This window comes from Lampris incognitus, chromosome 3 (assembly GCF_029633865.1).
Source record: "Lampris incognitus isolate fLamInc1 chromosome 3, fLamInc1.hap2, whole genome shotgun sequence".
Taxonomy (NCBI): domain Eukaryota; kingdom Metazoa; phylum Chordata; class Actinopteri; order Lampriformes; family Lampridae; genus Lampris; species Lampris incognitus.
The window spans coordinates 23,133,398-23,154,267 of record NC_079213.1 but is presented as its reverse complement, the minus strand read 5'-3'; the positions used below and the strand labels follow the sequence as shown (position 1 = coordinate 23,154,267).

General features: G+C 46.4%; 1 protein-coding gene across 1 annotated transcript in view; it reads right to left on the bottom strand.

The window, feature by feature from the left end:
* LOC130110672 (protein bicaudal D homolog 1-like) overlaps positions 1-18,597 on the bottom strand; it is a 68,514-nt gene extending 49,917 nt beyond the window's left edge. Inside the window, exon 1 of the mRNA XM_056277841.1 lies at positions 18,382-18,597. Coding sequence (XP_056133816.1) covers positions 18,382-18,597 — 216 coding nt within the window. The remainder of the gene's footprint in view (positions 1-18,381) is intronic.
* Positions 18,598-20,870: the final 2,273 nt, after the last annotated feature.

Here is a 20,870-nt window from a genome sequence, read left to right as displayed (position 1 = left end):
ATCTTAACATTCCTGTCAACCTTGATCCACTACAGTTTGCTTATCGGTCTAATAGATCTGTGGAAGATGCTGTCATTGGCTCTGCATACTGTGTTAAAACACCTTGAAGGAAAAAACACCTACGTCAGACTGTTGTTTATTGACTGTAGCTCTGCATTTAATACCCTTGTACCATCTAAATTGGCATTAAAGCTTAGGGGCCTTGGTCTTTGTAATTCCATAAGTGGTTATATGACTTTCTGACAGGCAGACCTCAGACAGTGAGAGCAGGTACCAGCTACTCATCTACCATAGTTCTCAACACAGGAGCACTGCAGGGTTGTTGCCTTAGTCCCTTGCTCTACAGTCTGTTCACACATGACTGTGTTGCCAAATATCATAACAGCATGGCGAGATTTGCAGATGGCACCACAGTAATTGGACTGATAAATAACAACAATGAAGATGCCTATAGGAAGGAGGTGAGGGACCTATCCATATGGTGTCAAGATAACAACCTCACCCTAAATGTTGAGAAAACAAGGGAGATAACCATTGATTTTAGTTAGTCCAAAATGGTTCAGTTTACATCAATAGTGGCCCTGTTGAGATTGTGAAGAACTTCAGATTTTTAGGCATTCACATCTCAGACTCCCTCTCCTGGTCTCTAAACACCAGTTGTCTCATTAAGAAGGCTAAACAGAGACTATACTTTTTGAGATGTCTTAAAATTTTTCAGAATGCCCACAAAAACCCTGGTCAGTTTCTATCAGACTGCCATAGACAGCATCCTTACTGGAAGCATACTGGTGTGGTTTGGCAACCTGACTGAAAAGGACCACAAACAAACGAGAAGGATAGTAAAAATGGCTTCAAAAATCATAGGAGCAGCACTGCCACAGCTTCAGGACATGTACAGTGCCCGCTGCAGAAGGAAGGCCCCAAGTATCATGGAGGACACCAGCCACCCAGCACATGGTCCCTCCTTCTGCTTATAGAAGATCAGAGGCTGGACCAGACACCTCAAAGACAGTTTTTACCACCAGGCAGTCAGAATAATGAACAGTAGGTGCCTTACATAACTTCAGTGATTTATTATTTTGTGGGATTTCATTTATTGTTTTTATTGTCATTTATTATTTCCTTATGTATAGTTTTAAGGGCTGAGAGAGCCAGGGCACATGCATTTCATTACATTTAAAGTCACAGAAAATTGAATCAGTGACCTCTTCAGTCTCTCCAGTTGAGACTGGAGAGGTCACTTAGATGAGTGATGAAATGTTTCTCTCAATAAACGTGTCCAGATGATCTGATTCAGCTTTCTGTGATTTCCTTACCTGGTTTATTGAGCATGCATCAAGACACTGCATTTGAAGGTACATGACAACAAAGAGAACTTGAACTTGAGTTAGTTTTATTTTACATTTAGTTGTATCATTTAACTTTTAAATTCACATGTATTGCATTTTTGTTAGAAATGCCCAATATAAATAGCTTAAAGCTTGATTGATTGATTGATTGATTGATTGATTGATTGATTGATTGATTGATTGATTGATTGATTGATTGATTCACTGCATGATTTGACTAGTTGACTAAGTGCTACATGTATTAGTTGTTCCCAGGGTAGTATCCTGTAAACAGAATATTATTTAACATCTTTGCCTGAAAAGAGAAGTTTCATTGCATGCCATGTGTGCTGCTTGATGAGGTTTGGGTGGTTATTTGTAATAACTTACAGATGTCTACCAGAAAGCTGCCCTCATGGTGAATCCTTCTTTGGAGTGATTGTACTGTGTGAAAGGAAACTGTCAGAATTTATCAAGTTGCGGCCTCTGTCATCTGACAGCAGAACCAAGATCGAGTACCTGTGTATAAATAAGCAAGTAGAAAGTCCAAGATTGACCTTAGGAGGAGAAGATGTCCCAGAAGGTCACGAATTCAAATACAGGTAGTCCCTGGGTTACGAACACCCAACATACGAACCCCCGTAAAGCCTATTATTTTAAAAAATAGAGTTACACACAATGGTTTGTACTAACGAACGGACAGACCACTTTGTGTGACGCTCAAAACACTGCGCATTTTAGGCAGTTCATCGGCCTGAGGGAGAACGCCATGCCATCATCGCCATTTAAAGTTGTATCTTGTAAACACTGTTGTGTGTGTTGTGTTTTCACTTAAATTTTCCATGTGTTTCCCCTTGTAATTATGGCTTCAAAGCGTAAATCTGATGCAAGTGATGGTGACGCACCGAAGAAAAGGAAAATGATCACGACTGAAACCCAAGTGGAAATAATAATGCGTTCAGAGAGAGGTGAAGCGCTTTTATCGGTTTTTTTTTTTTTTACTTATTCGGTGAGGCAGGGAGGCGAGCCCCGAGCAGGCTCTCATTTCCGGCATCAAATGGCTGGCCTCTGCCAGTCGCGACCCATTGCTGGAACAGTGACAAGTGTGGGGGGGGGTAAATGTAAGAAATGTTTAAGTAAGTTTTTTTATACACACATTCTCTCTCTCAATTGCACATGCTGTACTGTAGTTTGATTTATTATTATTACTGCATTATTATATTTATGATGTTTTAGGTAAACTATATACTATATACTAAGACAAACATTTGACTAACACTAGATGTGAACTGTACGTAACTGTTCTGATTTACATACAAATTCGACATAAGAACAGACCCAAAAATGAGACTCGTTCTTAACCCAGGGACTACCTGTACTTAGGATCGACAATACAGACAGCAGGCGGTGGTAAGAAGGAAGTCAAGAAAAGACACAGTCTGGGTGGAATTCATGGAGAAAGGTAGCTGGACTACTTTGTGAAAAAAGAATACCGTTGAGGGTAAAGGGCAGGGTATTGTTCGGCCTGCCATGCTCTGTGGTATGGAAGCAGCGACAACAACACAGAGGCTAGAGTCTACATTACAGGTAGCAGAGATGAACATGCTGTGTTGGTCCTTGGGAGTGACTAGAAAAGACCGGAAGAGAAATGAAGATGTGAGAGCTATGTTCGGATGAGACGTTGAGAGAGAGACAAGATTGAGACGGTCTGGACATGTACAGGTACTGGACTTGAAAATAGCTGGCAAAAGAAAAAGAGGATGACCAAGGAAAAGACGGAGAGACCAGATAGAGGAGGACATGAGGAGGGTTGGACTGCGGGAGAAGGATAAGTCAGACAGAAAGCTATGGAGGACAAAAATCCACTGTGGCGACCCCTGAGAAACAGGGAACAAGCCGAAAGAAGAAGTGAACTCTGTCATCTGACATGTGGTGGCCGTTGATCTCTCCAACCACTATATTATCCTTGCACGGTGTCCTTCCCGCCACTTTTAAATTCAAACACAATGAGAACAAAAACGAACAGTAGAGCTCCTCATTCAGGAGCCTGTGGCTTTATACTGGCGATAAAAAAACGAACCCACATTTATTAAATAATTCAAAACGTCTTCTTTGCTATATGTGTGTCCATGTGCATGTGTGGGTGGGTGGAGGCGGGTGCGCTGGCAGACAGGCATCTTCTAGACGTACAGTCTGCCCCTAAGTGCTTGTGACGCTTCATAAGTCAACCGGAGGAGAGTCACACAGGCCGGTTGGGGAAACCTTAAGTATTTGTTCTGGAAGAAACCTGCTGGTATTTCAAAAATGTCTATGACAATGATGAGCTTAAAATATTCAAAACAGAAATGGAATTGCAGTACTGTGGAGTACAGAATTATAATAAGGTATAAGGTTTGTATGCAAATGAAGAATCATACCCTGCGCTATGGTATACACAGTATAAATGTGTTTTATAATTCTGCTTCGGTCTAAGGACTTTCATGTTGTCTCAGCTCCTCAGATAATGATCAATTTAAGCTGTTAAATAGCTTTCAGTCAATCACTGAGTGACAAACAGAGCTTGAAAGTAAAATATGAGGCATGCTTTGAACAGAGTTGATCATCTTATTTGCAACCATCACAGATTTTGTTTTTATCAACAAATCACATTTTCTTAATATTCTCCCTCACTACTGATCCCACCATAAGATCCATAAACTCCAGGTCGGTTAGGCCTCACTACCCCTAAACCTCAACAAGCCAGACAAAGAGCTGACTCGGGATCAGTGTCAGGTGACAACAACTCAGGGAAGGAGGCATCGCATTGGCTCTCGGTGTGTATGATGTCAGACTGGAGTAACAGAACATCCCTGGGGCCGGTCCCATTGCAGCCTTCTGTTTTTAGCCTCGACAGCGCCGCTAATGCACACACTGCATTTTTCATCACTCCCTCCACGCGACACAAGCGCTGCTGCCACCACACACACACACACACACACAGAGCTACAAAAACCTCCCCCCTCTTTCTCTTGTCTGCACTAGGTGCCCTTCCTTATGGTATGCAACCTTAAAATCCTTCCCTGATTCGAATGAGGATTGGTTGGTCATAAACTCTGGCTCAAATCTCAACAAAACAGGAATTGTAAAGCAGGTCTTCCAAAACACACATGCAAATACATAAACATAAGCATGCACACACGCACACACACGCACACACACAAATACACATGTAACACACAAATACACACACTACCATCCATTCAAAAAATTAATGATTCACCTGAGAAGCAGAGTAGAGTTATCAATAAATCTTATTTTATACACACACACACACACACACACACACACACACACACACACACACACACACACACACACACACACACACACACACATACACTTCTTTGGGTAGTCCATCGTGTCTGATGACGACTCCTACTTTTGTTTGTTACGAGTCCTTTGGTGGCTGTAAAGTCCAATATGGGATGTACACTACCTGACTTGTTAGATTAAGCTGTGGATTTGTAACTGCTGTGCTTCTTCCTCCCTTTTTTCTCAGCAAGCTTCATGCCTTCATGACATAGGTGGCACCAGTTGTGTTGATCAGCGGCTTAGTGTGCCAGGGTGGAGCCCACACTTCTTCATGAAGACCTTCAGCTGATCTTTGAACCTCTTTTTTGGTCCACTGGCTGAGCGGTGTCCTAGCCTCAGCTGGCCATAGAGGACCTTCTGAGGGATGCAGTCCTCTGGCATCCTGATAAGGTGGCCAAACCATCTGAGTTGGTGGTGAAAGATGGAGGCCTATATGCTCCTGCTGCTGGTGCATTTTAGAATCTTCAGCTGTGAGACACGATCCTGCCAGGTCACTTTCAAGATACGCTGGAGGCATTTTATGCGAAACGCCTCAAGTTGTTTCAGGTGGCAGCTGTAAAGCATCCATGTCTCACATCCATACAGAAGTGTGGATAGGCACACTGCCTGACAGACAGCAATCTTTGTTTTGATTTGCAGTTTGTTGTTGGTGAAGACTTGCTCCCTGATGCGTCCAAAGGAGCACAAGGCCTGTTGGATCCTGTTCTGGATGTCCTGATCGATGCTGCGGTCACCAAATAAGATTTTACCAAGGTATCTGAATTGTAGTACAAGGGCAAATGGAGAGTCTGAGATGTAAAAGTTTGAAAGTTTTGCTGGGGGATCAGATGACCATTGGCAGAGGATTTCTGTTTTGGGGATGTTAATAGACAACCCCATTCAACGGTATACCCTCACAGCAGCTGTAAGGGTGGCTTGCAGTGCTGCTGGAGGTGTGTGCCACAACAGCACAGTTGTCAGTGTACTGTAGCTCAAGTATGCACACTGACCTGGACTTTGTGGCGGCTTTGAACCTTCTGATGTTGAAGAAGTAACTATCCAGACAGATATCAATAGTCACCCCACTCTCTGCCTATATGTCCTTGTGCAGGAGAGTTGTCATACAGAGGAAAAAGACATTAAAAAGCACTGGCACAAGCCCACAGCCTTGTCTCATGCCTGTGCCCACACCAAATGCCTCAGACCTGGTTTCCATCACTCACACCTGGTTTCCATCACTTGTTGAAGGGCTCGACGCATGCCCCAATGACATATTTCCCAAAATGAATCATCTCCTGTGGGCCCTCATCACCCTAACAAGCTGTACTGTTGAAAGACTCTTTTCAACTGTAAGTTGAATAAAAACTGGCATCAGGGCATCAATGATGACATACAGACTGAACTCTTTGTCCCTTCTCTCCTTTGAAAGAGAACTAACTGACATATTCATTGGACTATATTGAAATAATTTCAGTGCTCAACACCAACTTCTCGTCTCCCACTGTAATCGTCAAAAGTAAGCGAATTTACAATTTCGGATTATAGTAGACTATTGCCTATTTCAATATTATTGTTTATTGGGTATAGTTTTTGTTGGGTGTACAATTGGATTTTATGCTGGTGTGTGTGTGTATGTGTGTGTGTGTATGTGTGTGTGTGTGTGTGTCTGTGCATAAGGCTAATTTGTGTTTTGAATCACCTCACATATGGTGTATTGTCAAGGATGGAGGTTTCCACTGTGTTGGTGTGATTGAGGAGTGCTTCAAAGTGTTCTCTCCATCACTGAGTGATCTTGACCTGGTCCTTTATGAGGGTGGACCCATCAGCGCTTCTAGTAGGACAGACAGAGGGACTTCTTGAACCAAAATGGTTAGCAGGGATGCAAGGATGGTTTTTATGGCATTACAAAAGTTGTGCATGTCATGTTTGTCTGTCCAGTTTTGAATTTCTTGAGCTTTGGAAACCCACCACTCATTCTGCAGATGTCACAGTTCCTGCTGGACTATCTTCCTTTGCTGTTATCATTCCTGCTTTAGTGGCTGTGAGGCAGGGTGATCAAAGCCAGTTTTTTGCACTCTGTGCATACTGTCTACAAGAATGCCGATGTGTGTGGCATTTGCATCAAACCAGTCCTGGTGCTTTTTGGCATCACTGCCAATGGTCTGGGCTGCTAACTGATACAGCAGGGTGCTGATGGTAGTCCCATTTTTTTGTCAATGGATTTGTCAGTCATTGGGCAGCAGGCGGGGAGACACCCTGGACAGGCCGCCAGGGATGGATGGATTCGTCAGTCTTCAGCAGGAGCTCTGTGTCTCCAAGCTTCTCTGCTAGAACACACCGAAGGTTGTTGCGCACCTCTGCATCTCTGAGTTTAGCGCAATGTAGTCTCTTTTTGGTGGACTTTTTAAGGTGAACCACTGGGCATACCATGAGATGGAGTTTGGCTACTATCATTCAGTAGTCTGTATTGCACTCAGCTCCTTTCATGGCTCGAGTGATACGAACATCCCTGATCTTCTAGATGTAGTTAATCAGGTGCCAATTCTTTGACCGTGGGTGCATTCAGGAACTCATGTATTTGTTCTTCACCTGGAACATGGTGTTGGTGATGGAGAGCTGGTATTCAGCACATGGGTTCAGGAGCCTGTCAGCATTCACGTGCCCAACTCAATGGTGGCCGATCACTCCTTTCCAAACCTCGTGATTATTCTCGACTCTTGCATTGAAATCCCCCAGAAGAAATATTTTGTCTTTCTTGGGGACCTTAATGGGGGCATTGTCCAATGGCTGGTAGAAGCAATCTTTTACTTCATCTTCAGACAGCAGTGTAGGCGAATAAGCACTGAAGAGAGTGGCTGTTTCTCAGCAAGAGGGATACGAAAAGGCATGAGTCTTCTTTCACTTATGACAGTGGGTGTTTCTGCCAGGTTGGGCAGGAGGCAGTTTTTTACTACTAGCCCCACACCATGAAGATGTCTGACTTCTGCTGGGTACCCCTTCCAAAAGAAAGTATAGCCACTGCGCCCTTCTCTAAGAGATCTTTCGCCAAAGAGTCTAGTCTCACTCAGGGCAGCGATATCAATTTTGTATTGCTTTAGCTCTGTTGCCATCAGTGCAGTCCAATGTTCAAGCCTATCTGTGCTATGGCTAGAGTCTGGGAGAGTTCTTATATTCCATGCTGCAAGCCATAGATGAATGTGCTTTACTCTACTATTGTGTTTTTGACCGCAAGCAGAATGTCCTGATAGGTGTGCTAGCTTATCCAAGAACGTTTTGAGCAGACCATGTTTGGGCCACCTTTTCTAGGCAACCTTTCCCTGTTAAGGGTGAGCAATGTGGTCCCTGAAGGGTGCTGTTCAGACACACAGAGGTCTGCTGAAAGCAGCTGCCATTCAGTCCAAGCTGCTAGTGATCAATACCCTGTGCCACTGCTGTGTACAGGCGTGACTTGGAGCTTCCAGGCCATTCAGCCCTGCTCCTGTCACCAGGCATCCTATCGCCAACAGACTTAAGAGGTGGGGTATAGATGGAAGACTTCCACCCAACAAGTACCTGCACATTGAAGATGTTTAGATTGACATGGGGATTGCGCTACTCCCAGCATCCCATTCTCAGCATAAAGGGGATGGGTTGCAGTGGCAATGGATAGTCCCAAGACGACTGGCATCTCCCCCTGCCGCAGCAGGCTGCCGGTGGTCCAGTCTGTCAGAAGCCGCCTCAAAGCTTGTCACTATAGCTTGCATTTCTCTCACGGTGTGCACCCCTAGCCTTTGTCTTCTTGGACTTACCCACAAGGCAGCAGGGCAGGGCAGTGGTTGGCTGATGGCAGGGTGGGCCCAGTCATCATGCCTCTGGGAACCACTGCAGTACTGAGATCCCCTACCAGTATAGTCACAAGACTGCCAGTTACCATGGGCTGCCATGAGGAGGCATGGTAGGTTCCCCCCCCTTTTGTTCTCCTCAATTGTATCCGGCCAATTACCCCACTCTTCCGAGCCTTCCCAGTCGCTGCTCCACCCCCTCTGATACATGTGGAGTCACCAGCCACTTCTTTTACCTGACAGTGAAGAGTTTCACCAGAGGGACATAGTGCGTGAGAGGATCATGTTATTCCCCCAGTCCCCCCCTCCCCAAACAGGTGCCCCAACTGACCAGAGGAGGTGCTACTGCAGCGACTAGGACACATACCCACATCTGGCTTCTCACCCGCTGATATGGTCAATTATGTCTGTAGGGACGCTCGACCAAGCCGGAGGCAACATGGGAATTCAAACTGGGATCCGTGTGTCGATAGGCAACGGAATAGACCGCTATGTTACCCGGACGCCCAGCATGGTAGGAGTTTTGCTGAGGGAGCGGCTGTATCCTGGCCTAGGAAGACTTATGCACTCAGCTTCCTTTACCCAGGACTGGGTTGGCCAGCGGCAGGGGCTAAGGGCAGAAGGTCACATGCATCCATACATGCAACGTCCTGTTAGCATGGCATGCTGCACTACATGTATCACAACACCCTGTGAGCAAAGCTCACACACACACACACACACACACACACACACACACACACACACACACACACACACACACACACACACACACACAAGGAGTTTAGGGACTTGTTCCTTATCCAATGCGTGGGTCTAAGGACAGGATGTTTTGCTCCTGTAAAGGCCGTTGAGGCAAATTTGTAATTTGTGACACTGGGCTATACAAATAAAATTGACTTGACTTGACCTGACACACAGCATAAGCTACTACAGTGCTAATGAGAGCCAGAGCAAGTGTGGGACATAAACCCTCTCTCTCTCTCTCTCTCTCTCTCTCTCTCTCTCTCTCTCTCTCTCTCTCTCTCTCTCTCTCTCTCTCTCTCTCTCTCTCTCTCTCTCTCTCTCTCTCTCTCTCTCTCTCTCTCTCTGTCGCCTCCCCACCTCTCTCCCCCTATGAGCAATGTGGTGGCACCGAGTCAATCATGGCAGATGCCAACATATTAACAGTGATGTTTTATATGGCAAAGCAAGGCAGGTAGATAGGGTCAAAACAATGGAGCAGAATACAAGCTCACCTTCAAACAGACGCATCAAACTTAAAATCACCCTCTCCAGCAACTGCTTGATTTGATTACTGACTTGATTGATTATTTATATCTGAATTTTTATATGGCTAACTTCTAATCTGTTATAATCAATAATGCCACGTGCCAAGGGGGCCTGAATAGCCAGTCTTTCAGAATTGCAGACTACTGTTTCAAATGGGTTTCAATGACAGGTGAATTAAAAACGAGTAAGATTCATCCACTTTAAAAAAAAAAAGCCTTGTGAAGGTTTCCAAATACAGTAGATGGATGAATGTCAAATGTCACACAATGATAAAGCATTTTTTAGATTGATTATGTGCACTGTGGCAGTGAGCCAATTTCTAAAAAGAGCAAATGAAGATCAAGCTCACTGTACAGATCAATGTAACGAACTCCCATCAAAGCCAGCTAATTAGCCATGAGCTGTAGCTAGCAATTTGTAGACACGTCATGGACCCATCCAATACCTTCTTCCACTGTTAAATCACTGGTTAGTAGATTAAACCAGCTAATCAATGAAACCCAGTAAAATAATGGGTATGACAACAGTAAAAGGTAAGGTCCCCCATCTTAAGATCAAGTGTAATGCTATAGGTCATCTGAACCTAAATGTCACTTGGAAGCTCAACATTTCTTTCTGTCATCGTTGACAGACAGACAAGACAGACAGACGGACAGACAGACAGACAGGAAGAGCTAAATTAATTGTACAAAGTTGTTTCCTGGACATTAAACACCCAGAAATTAAACACCCAGGCCCTTGTGAAAAAGGCCCAACAATGCCTGCATTTCCTGAGGAGGCTGAGGAGCGCCCGTCTATCCCCCACAATTCTCACCACCTTCTACCACTGCACCATAGAGAGCATCCTGACCAGCTGCATCTCAGTGTGGTACGGCAACTGCACCTCAGTAGACCAGAAAGCTCTGCAGCAGGTTGTCAAGGCAGCCCAGCATATCACCGGTACCCAGCTCCCAGCCATAAAAGACATTTATCACAAACGCTGCCTTCGAAGGGGTCTCAGCATCAGCAGAGATCCCACCCACCCCAACCATGGACTGTTCTCCCCCCTGCGCTCTGGGAGGCGCTACAGGAGCCTCAGAGCCCACACTGCCAGGCTCAAAAACAGCTTCTTTCCACAAGCTGTTGCCCACCTGAACCTGGCCACCCACTGAATGTCTGTGGATATTTTTAAATATTTTTTACTCTTGCTCTTTTTTAACTTATTTTTAGCTTCTGGTCTTCGTGTGTGTATATCTTATATTGTGTTTGCTGTGCTTGTCTGTGTCTGTCTTGCACTGTTTGGTGAAGCCACGGCCCTCATTTCATTTTTAACATGTGCCTGCACATTGTTTTTATGACAATAAATTGAATTGAATTGAATTGAATTGAATTGTTATGCTCTCATTATATAGTAGAAATGTGGTATTAGAAACGCTGGCCTGTGTTGAACTTCTGAAGCAGATTTAAGGACCTGTGAAATGAAAAACATATTTTTAGTCTTCCTACCTCTTTTAATCAGCACTTAATTTACATCTATTTAAGATTATGTACTGGAAAGTCACAAAAAAATGCTTTGTTTTTGTTCTTAAAAGAATATTTTGGTCTCTTTCCGGCAAATATGACACCTTTTTAGTCACATTGTCCTGCTCTTGCAGGCGTACACTAACAACAATGTCCAATGAATGGGGCATGAGACTGAAGGTAGATGTATGACCTTTTACCACCAAAGTGAAAACTAGCCAAATAGCATATCGATGTCCACATTCTTCTGGAAATGTCTCTTCATTTGGATATATGTCAAATTGGAGAAGCTTGCGGCGCTCCTAAATGCCAATTCATGGGACCTTTCAGTATCTACTTCGAAAACACTTAAACAGGTCTGGCCTCACAGGAGACTGAACCCAGTCCTTTCATTGGGGGACAACCTAACAAACCACTAAGCCATTCGACTGCCAAAATACACATTTATTTTGTTCTCCATTCTCACTTAATCCAGTTCAGGGCCACTGGAGGTTGGAGCCTGTCCCAGTAGCAGTGGCAGTTTTAGCAAGTTTTACCTGGGGTGGCAAAAGGATGGCATGAGGTTCCAGCTGGAGGGGGTCAGCGGTTATCACCCCCAGACAAATTTGAATTTCAAAGACTTCATTGTTTTATGCATGTGAATCGCATAATAAAGAGACAATGTAAAATCAATTTTTATGTTGCACTTAGCCTGGTCCTATTTATTCCCAAAAGAAGTTTAAGCAACTATGAGAGATAATATTTATAGATTCTGTCACACATGCAATTAATGACTCACAATTGCAGTTTTTTTCGGCAAAAAAAAAGTATTGAGTCTTTTTATAGATAAGTAGACCGCTTTTTATTGTCTCCTAGGGGAAACTGCAGTCTGCAGCAGCGTCACCGGACAATACAAAATATACATCACAGCAAAAATACAAGTTACAGATATTCGGATTCAACAATCAAATATACACAAGAACAAAGAAATACACTGCAAGTATATAGACCAATACAGCAATAACAATCCACCCTCCCATCCCCTCACCCCCTCTACACCCCATCACCCCCTCTCACCCCCCTCCCACACACACACAAATAAAGTATAGGATTGCATATATTTCTAGCATCATATGCTGTTCTGGCTTTCTTTTTCTTTGTTTTTTGGAAAAAGCTGGCTATGCCACAACTTTTCTTCATCGTTCCCCCCCCCCAAATATCTGCTACCCTAACCTAAAGTATTCAAGATGGAAAAACAAGCACGAAACCGTCTAGACCCACAGCGCCCCTGTGCTGCGTGTGAGAAGTTGCGAGCAAGTCCTATGTACTAAACATCCTAACTAAATGTTCCTCTCAGGTCGTCCATTTCACACATCCCCCCCCCCCTTCACACTGGCCAAAAACCCCGCTAACGTCCAAAGGCGGATGTTGCACATCAGCCATGTATAATCTGTAGATTAAAACGATGCCATACTGAGTAACACTGTGATACACTGGTTTCCTCCAGGTGCTCCGGTTTCCTCCCACAGTCCAAAGACATGTAGGACAGGTGAATCGGCCATACTAAATTGTCCCTAGGTGTGAATGTGTGGGCCCTGTGATGGCCTGGCAGCCTGTCCAGGGTGTCTCCCCGCCTGCCGCCCAGTGACTGCTGGGATAGGCTCCAGCATCCCCACGACCCCGACTGGGATAAATGGCTTGGATAATGGCAGGATGTAATACACTGCAGTTAGACTAGAAAGGCGCTATATAAATGCAGTCAGTTTATCATTTTACATGATTTATGAGGTAAGCTAGCAGGCGATGAGCTTTAGCTAGGCTATGAGCTAGCTATGAACAGTCAACATTGCTGTTGGAAGATTTCACGATTTCTCTTGAACACACAGGGCTTCAACCTCTCACACATTGAGCGCGAGACACATGCAATTGAGCACTATCATACATAATTCACACTGTCAAATACTTGTAAACAAATATTTTGAATATAGAGCAATGATAAACAAATGAAAACACCTTACCTGGCACTTAGCACCAACAGCAGCAGCATTAGTGGACTACGGAGAGTCAAGAAGGACGTAAAGATTGAGATGAGGCGAAATAGCAGTGACACTGATTGATGGACACTCACAACCATTTTTTTCATTATATTTTATAACTCCATTATAATTCTGTTATCCTCTTTCAATATTGTAGTCTGTAAATTGTGTAAACCCAACATCCATTGCACGTCGTCCGTTTTAGGAGAGAGATCCCTCCTCTGTTGCTCTCCCTGAGGTGTCCTCCTATTTTTTCTCCCAGTTAAAAGGTTTTTTTTTTGGGAGTTGCTCCTTATCTGATGCGACTCATGCGAGGGTCTAAGGACAGGATGTTGTGTTGCTGTAAAGCCCCTTGAGGCAAATTTGTAATTTGTGATATTGAGCGATACGAATAAACTTGACTTGACTTGACCTCTTTATTTAGGGGGGTAAAGTGAATTCTAAACTGGTGAGTAAAGAAGTTTTTGACATCTTGTGCCAGTTTTCTGGCCACTGTTGTATGGATAGCTCAAATAACTTTTTACTGTACTTGTTTTTTTGAGGGAAATGAGACATATATATATTATTGCCCTGTGATAGACTGGCAGCCTGTCCAGGGTGTCTCCCCGCCTGCCGCCCAATGACTGCTGGGAGAGGCTCCAGCATCCCCGCGACCCTGAGAGCAAGCGGTTTGGATAATGGATGGATGGATATTAACTAGAGTGGCAACTGGGATAGCAAAGCTTTTTTCGGGGGTGACAGCCCACCCCTTGGAACCGCCACAGCCCAATAAACATTAGACAGAAGGCATGGAGATGTCCTGGGCAGATCACCAATTACATCATAGGACCCAACACATACAACCATCTACAGTTCCATTAACACCTATAGAAAACTGAAAGTGTCGGATTGACCAAATTTACATGTCTCAGAGAACACAGCTAACAGCGAGATCATGCAAACTCCACGCAGAAAGCAGGAAGGCTCGGACCAAGCCAAAGAGCTCAATGAGCCACCGGAAATAATGTTATCGCGTGAATGGTGTTCGGGCTTGGGGCCCCCTTACCAACTGTGTAAGTCTAGCATGCTCTTCAATGATGGATGTATGCTGCAATAAATAATTTACAGAAAACCTATTTATATAAGCTTGGAGTTTTATTTTGTATTCATCCAGTGTACTGCACAGTAAGCTAGTTCTGAAGCTGGGCTTTTAGTGTGCGCTGGCTTTCATCAGAGATGTGAAAATAACACCAAAGGTTGACTGGCACCGGTGCAATTCAGACCTTTTCAACATAAAATCACGGGCTTATTTTCCAACGCTCCCGGTTCGTTATCTTTCGCGCCATAAGGGCTTATCAGCCAGCTAAGGCAGCAGTAAAACCTCTTTCTAGTTGTAGACATTCCCGTCTGCCACCTGGCATGGCGATATTTGACCATCAGCACTCCTGATGAAAGGAGCCAATCGACGACTGTCAGTCGAGATGAACCGAGAAGTATGGCACTATTGACTTAGCTGTGAAGAAACGGGGGTCCAGAGACAGAGCTGAACGAAAGAGGGGGAGGAGAGGAAGGGAGACGTGGACTAAGAAAAGAGAAGTGAAGGAAGGAGGAGGCCGGAATGCATTTATGTGTGTGTGTGTGTGTGTGTGTGTGTGTGTGTGTGTGTGTGTGTGTGTGTGTGTGTGTGTGTGTGGTGGGGGCAGAGGCAGCGGTAAACAGTGCTAACAAAAGCCTTCACATCTTCTGAAAGAGAGGGTTCAATATTCCCTATAAAAGTACCTCGTATTCAAATCAAGATGACGTGTGTTTTCAGCCACATCTCCGCGCACGTTTGCCATAAAGCTGGCGCGCTGAAGAGACACGGGCAGAAACATGAAGGGTAGACAAGCTGGGCTGTAACACCGGGTTGGCAGGATTTAATGCCGGGATCGGGCCAGCTCTTCTTTTCCATCAGTAAGGAGTGCCGTAGTTTCCTCGTGCAAGGCACCGAACCCAAGTAAAGCTGCACAACAGCCAACAGGATGTTGAGCAATGGCCATCTTTATTGGGTTAAGTGTAAGAATAGGTGGACCCCCCCCTTCCAGGTAAAAATACATTCCAGCTGTACCACCCTGAAGAAAGAGGTAGAAACAAAATGTTGATGTGTCCTATGTATTAGTATGTATTAATATGTATTAATTAATGCTGCTGGCTGCTCCCTCAATGCCCCACAGCCAATCTCATAACCCCTAAGACACACACATACATACCTAGATACACCTCGCACGCACACACACACGCACACACATACACACACACGCTGACCTTCAGTTCACAAGTGCACAGTCAGCCTGCCTGCTGAAACGCCTGTCTGTCTGTCTTGCGGCAAACAGACGGGTGAATTAGCGTTACCATACATGTTGGAAAAGGCTGTCCTCCGATGACCATCGACCAGGAAAAATGAGTTGATTACAAGTCAGTGCGGTGCAGCTCGTTAGCCGCGATTGATTTATCAGCCAGGGCGGAGGTAAATCACCTACCCGGGCCAATGGCTGAATGCATTACCGTCCAGCACACTTCCATGAGCATGATTATTGTGAAAAGTGCACCGTAAATTTAGTCTAAATTCGCTTTGAGTGGCGGTGGCGTGTTATCGGGCTGGGTAAAGAGGCCGTCAATCAATCAAAAAGCCATCGATTTAATTCCTGCAGCACAATGGGGAGGCAAGACGAGAATGTGATACAACACAACAGACAGACACTTGCATTATACTATGTCCTAGTGTTTATATCGGTCTTCAGTAGTGCATACTTTAAATTACTGATACTGGATCTATACGTAGAATATGAACAGGTCGACTATCCTAGCAATATTTTTCTGCACACACCCAACCTGGCGTGTCCGCTGATACCTGGAAGCTGCCCCGTACAAACACCATCTTCTGTAATTGGCCATTACAGCGGCTCTACTGGAACAACTGGGGGTTAAGTGTTCAAGGGCACTCTGGCAGTGCTCATTCAATCATCCCCACGCAAGCTCTTCCAGGCCTCACGTGGACTTCAGCCAATGATCTAAAAGCCGTAAGTGCATATTCCTGGCTAACGGAGACTCTTGCATGTTGTGTGTCTGACCCTGTAGCGACTGCGACACCATGGGCAGTGGAAGGGGATGTGAACCTGCACACTTTAACTGCAGCTGAAGATGAGGACACTGAACACTGGCTGCTTCTATGTGAATGTATGCATTCTGCATGGTCTCACTATAACTCACGATTTCATGCAGTGCCTCCTTATGGTTACTGCAAATGTGCTGCTGCTTATCTACTCTACTGCACGTCTATCCATCCTGGGAGAGACGTCCCTCCTCTCATGCTCCTTCCGAGGTTTCTTTCTCTCTTTTTTCTCCTTCCTACAACGTTTTTTTTCTGCAGAGTTTTTCCTCTTTCAACTTGAGGGTCAAAGGTCAGCGGGTATCCCACATTGGCATATCCTCTCTTTTATATCTGATGCAGAATGTAATAATAATAATAATAATAATAATAATAATAAATTAAACTTATATAGTAATGGTATCGGGAAGGCCTCTGAAATGTGTTTTAGGGCTTTAACTGTTAAATTTGATTGGACTTGCCTGGACCGGTGGTCAGCAGTTGTTGTACCGGGGAACAACCCGCTCAATTTGCACTTCTGGAAAGTGTTTTTTTGTTTTCTAAATAAGGTTTTTTATAACAATAACTTCTTCAGAACTTCACGGCCGCATGACCTGGACAGGTGACACTTTTAATCCACTTCCCATCACACATGGTGATTTAGCTTTATCTAGCACGCTTCTTCACAGCCTGGTATCATTAACATGGCGCGGACCATCACAGAGCTTAAAGACACCAACAGTGGTCAAATGTTATTTCCCATTTTGCAGTGGGAAGTGCAGTACGGTAGCAAGGCCACCCTGTCCAGGTCTCTCTTTCAAATATAAATGTTGCACAGCCCCAGTTGATTAACTTTCAATGTATGCCAGTATTTTAAAACTGAAATGTCCCGGCTCTCAATGACAAGTACAGCCCAGTTGCATGTATTTAACCTGGATGACTGACATGAACTTGCACACACAGACAGACAGACAGACAGACAGACAGACAGACAGACAGACAGACAGACAGAGGATGAATAAACATTTTGCACGAGCTGTTAATTTCAAGGTGGGACCACCGAGGAGGGTGAAGACCCGTGTTTGGCTCGGCCGGGATGCGGAACACGCTCGCACATGACGGGTACACATCTGCCCTCTGGTTTGCGCAGAGCATCGAGTTACCACAATGAACCCCTCCCTGCCGCAGGCCCACAGTACAATGTGTGCCACCCCTTCCTCCCTGGAGCCCTCTCTGTGCGACTGTGTGCTGTGCTGCCAAATTCTGTACACCACCACCACCACCCCAAAAAACAGCAGACGTACCCCATGGACCCGTGGCGTCCGCGGGAACGCGCGTGCCGCGGACCTTCAGACCGAACCTTTAATGGGGACGGAAGGCGACATTTTCATCTCACGTAAGGAAGTGGAGTCGATTGTTTGGATTTTTTTTGGCTTTACTATTTTTAGATCGCCAGCAGAGTAAAAAAACTGAAACAAAGTAGCCTAACGACAGCACACGGTTTTTTTCCTCTTCCGGTTGCAGTTCACCTGTTCTCGGCATGCCACTTTGTAAAGACGTGTTGAGGATCTAAAATTAGCAACAACAACAAATGTTTAAAAAAAATATGACGATATGACGGAGCATATTTGTTTGGGGGTACAAAATTTGGCATCTCAACATACCCCCACACACACACACACACGCACACGCTTCTCACATGTACACGCACGCGCAAAAAAGACTTCGTGCCCCAGTGAAGTGGTTCTCCCAAACTTTCCTTCTTCCTCATCCCTCCCCTTCCATCTTTTCTTTCCTCCAACCATCCTCTCTCTCTCTCTCTCTCTCTCTCTCTCTCTCTCTCTCTCTCTCTCTCTCTCTCTCTCTCACACACCGACCATATTCTCACGGAGCCGACCCCTGAGCGCTGTGTGGGGCCCTGCCTGCCCGAATCTGACACCGTCCATTTGCATGTCATTACAAACTGGCCAGAAAAAAAACGAGTTCATCATGACAGTGACAAAACCCACCTCCTGAAGTTGCTCCAACTCCAGCCTGAGCGCCTCCTGCTCGGCCTCCAGATCCGCGTATTGCTGTTTCACGGTCTGGTTCTCCTCCAGCACCACCAGTCCGCACTCGGCGGCGCGGATCTTCTCCCGGTTCGCCTCCGCCAGCTCCCGCGTCAGCCTCTCAATCTCCACGCGGCACTCCCCCACCGTGTCCCCGCATCCTCCCCCCGCAGCCATCGCCCCTTATAGCTGCGGCTCCCCCTCTTTCCTCCACGCCGCCCTGTCTCCTCCGCGTCCCTCCGTGCGTCTGAGGAGCGGAGAGCCCCGGAGGAAGAAACAGCTGAGGTGGACAACAAACCCCGCAAACACTCCCTCCTCCTCCTCCTCCTCCTCCTTCTCCTTCCTCCTCCTCCTCCTCCTCCTCCCCTGCAAGGAAGCCGAGAATTTACAATGGCTGGAATATCCGCAAGTGGTAATCCTAACGCGCCGCCCGCATCGTCACACGCGGATTCCCGTCTGGTGCACCAAACGCGGCGGCTGCTCATCCGGATCGTACTGGACTTCAGGGCGCCCCCTCTCACTCGCTGCACATTTCTGCCTGCTCACTGGCACCGGGACGCCATCTCTCCCCCTGTGTCCGCGAAGCAAGGTGCACACGCAGCACCGTCTCCCATCCTCCTCCTGCCGGTGACGTCCGGTCGGTGAGGGAGTTCTCGGGGAGGTGGCGAGAGTCCTCCTCTGTGGGAAAACAAGGGAACGAGGGATTTTCACTGCGGAACAAAACGGTGGCATGCGCCCTCTTTAGACCACACTGCACCGCCGTTAGTAACGAGATCAACAGCCACCCCTGCCTCAAGAAAGCTGAATTAGGAAAATGTTTTGAGGGAACAAAGTCTACCCTTGGTGTTTGGTCAGGAGCCCCCTCACAAGGATCACGATTATAATCCGTAGATGTAATCCGGCCCACAGTGCTTTGCGTTAGGGGAAGGAGCAAATGAGAAAAAAGACAATGGAAATCTAAAACAAAGGTTTTTAATTGTCCCAGTGAGGGTCATGTCCCTGTCAGTAAAGGATGGGGCAGGGAAGGTGTTATGTATGCACACATCGACAGTGCTGCATTTGATTTGGTGCTGTTCTATTGTGCTGGGATCGATTGGTGATGCCTGCGGGCTCTGGGTTGTTTGATCGGGTCTGCCTTTGATGCTGTGTCAGTCTAAATAAAGAATGCCACGGAGAGGTTGTGTCGAGCGACAGCGCTGTGTCCTGACGTGATTTAAAAATACAATATTGGCGACGAGGATGGCTGATATCTCTCTCCCACCACCTACCCCCTTCCTGGCATTACCTGGCGAGCCTCCGGTACCATGGACTCGCTGGCTACATAGTTTTGAAAATTACATCATCGCCTCAGGGCTCATTGAACCGGTGGACGCGTCACCTTGGGTCTCAAACCTCGTGGTGGCTAAGAAGAAGTCGGGGGGCGTGCGTGTCTGCGTCGATCTACGTGCAGTAAATAAGGCAGTGGTCCCTGATAAGTATCCACTGCCCACCTCAGAAGAACTCACTGCTCAGTTCTATGGCTCTGAGGTGTTCTCCAAGCTCGACCTCAGACAGGGGTACTTACAGGTGCCCCTCCACCCCAGCAGCCGAAACCTCACAGCCTTTGTGACACATGCAGGAGTGTTTCGCTTCACCAGGATGCCTTTCGGTCTCAGCTCCGCCCCTAGCTGCTTCCAGAAAATCATGGTCTCCGTGCTGGCTGGCATACTGGGCGTGGCCATTTATCTGGACGATATAGTGGTACACGGGCCCACCAGTGAAATCCACGACAAGCGCCTTAACATGGTCTTCGCAGCCCTGTCCAAGCACAAGCTAACTCTCAATGCTGAGAAATGTGTCCTCTCTGTGCCAGCCATCGACTTCGTGGGGTTCCGGCTGTCAGCGAGCGGTGTAACTCCACTACAATCCAACGTGGACGCCATTCAGGCCATCCCTGAGCCCAGCTCGGCCGCCCAGGTCGCCTCCTTCCTGGGTATGACAAGTTACTACCTGAGGTTTCTTCCCCAGTACTCTGCGACCACAGCCCCCCTGCGCCAGCTGCTGCGTAAGGACGAGCCATGGGTGTGGTCAAAGGCATGCAGTGACGCTGTGCGTGATCTCAAGACTCAACTGACTTCACCACCAGTGTTGGCTCACTTCGACATCTCCAGCTCCACCTTTGTGACCTGTGACGCATCAGCCACAGCGATAGGGGCCGTGCTGTCTCAAACCCAGAACGGTGTGGAGAAGCCCATTGCCTTCGCCTCCCGTGCCCTCAACCTGACCGAGCAGCGGTACTCCGTGGGTGAGCGTGAGGCGTTAGCCTGTATCTGGGTTTGTGAAAGGTGGCACCTCTACCTCTATGGCCGCTCCTTCACCCTCAGGACAGATCACCAGGCCCTGACAGCGCTGCTGTCCACATCTGGGACAGGCCACAAACCCCTGAGGCTGCACCGCTGGTCTGACCGCCT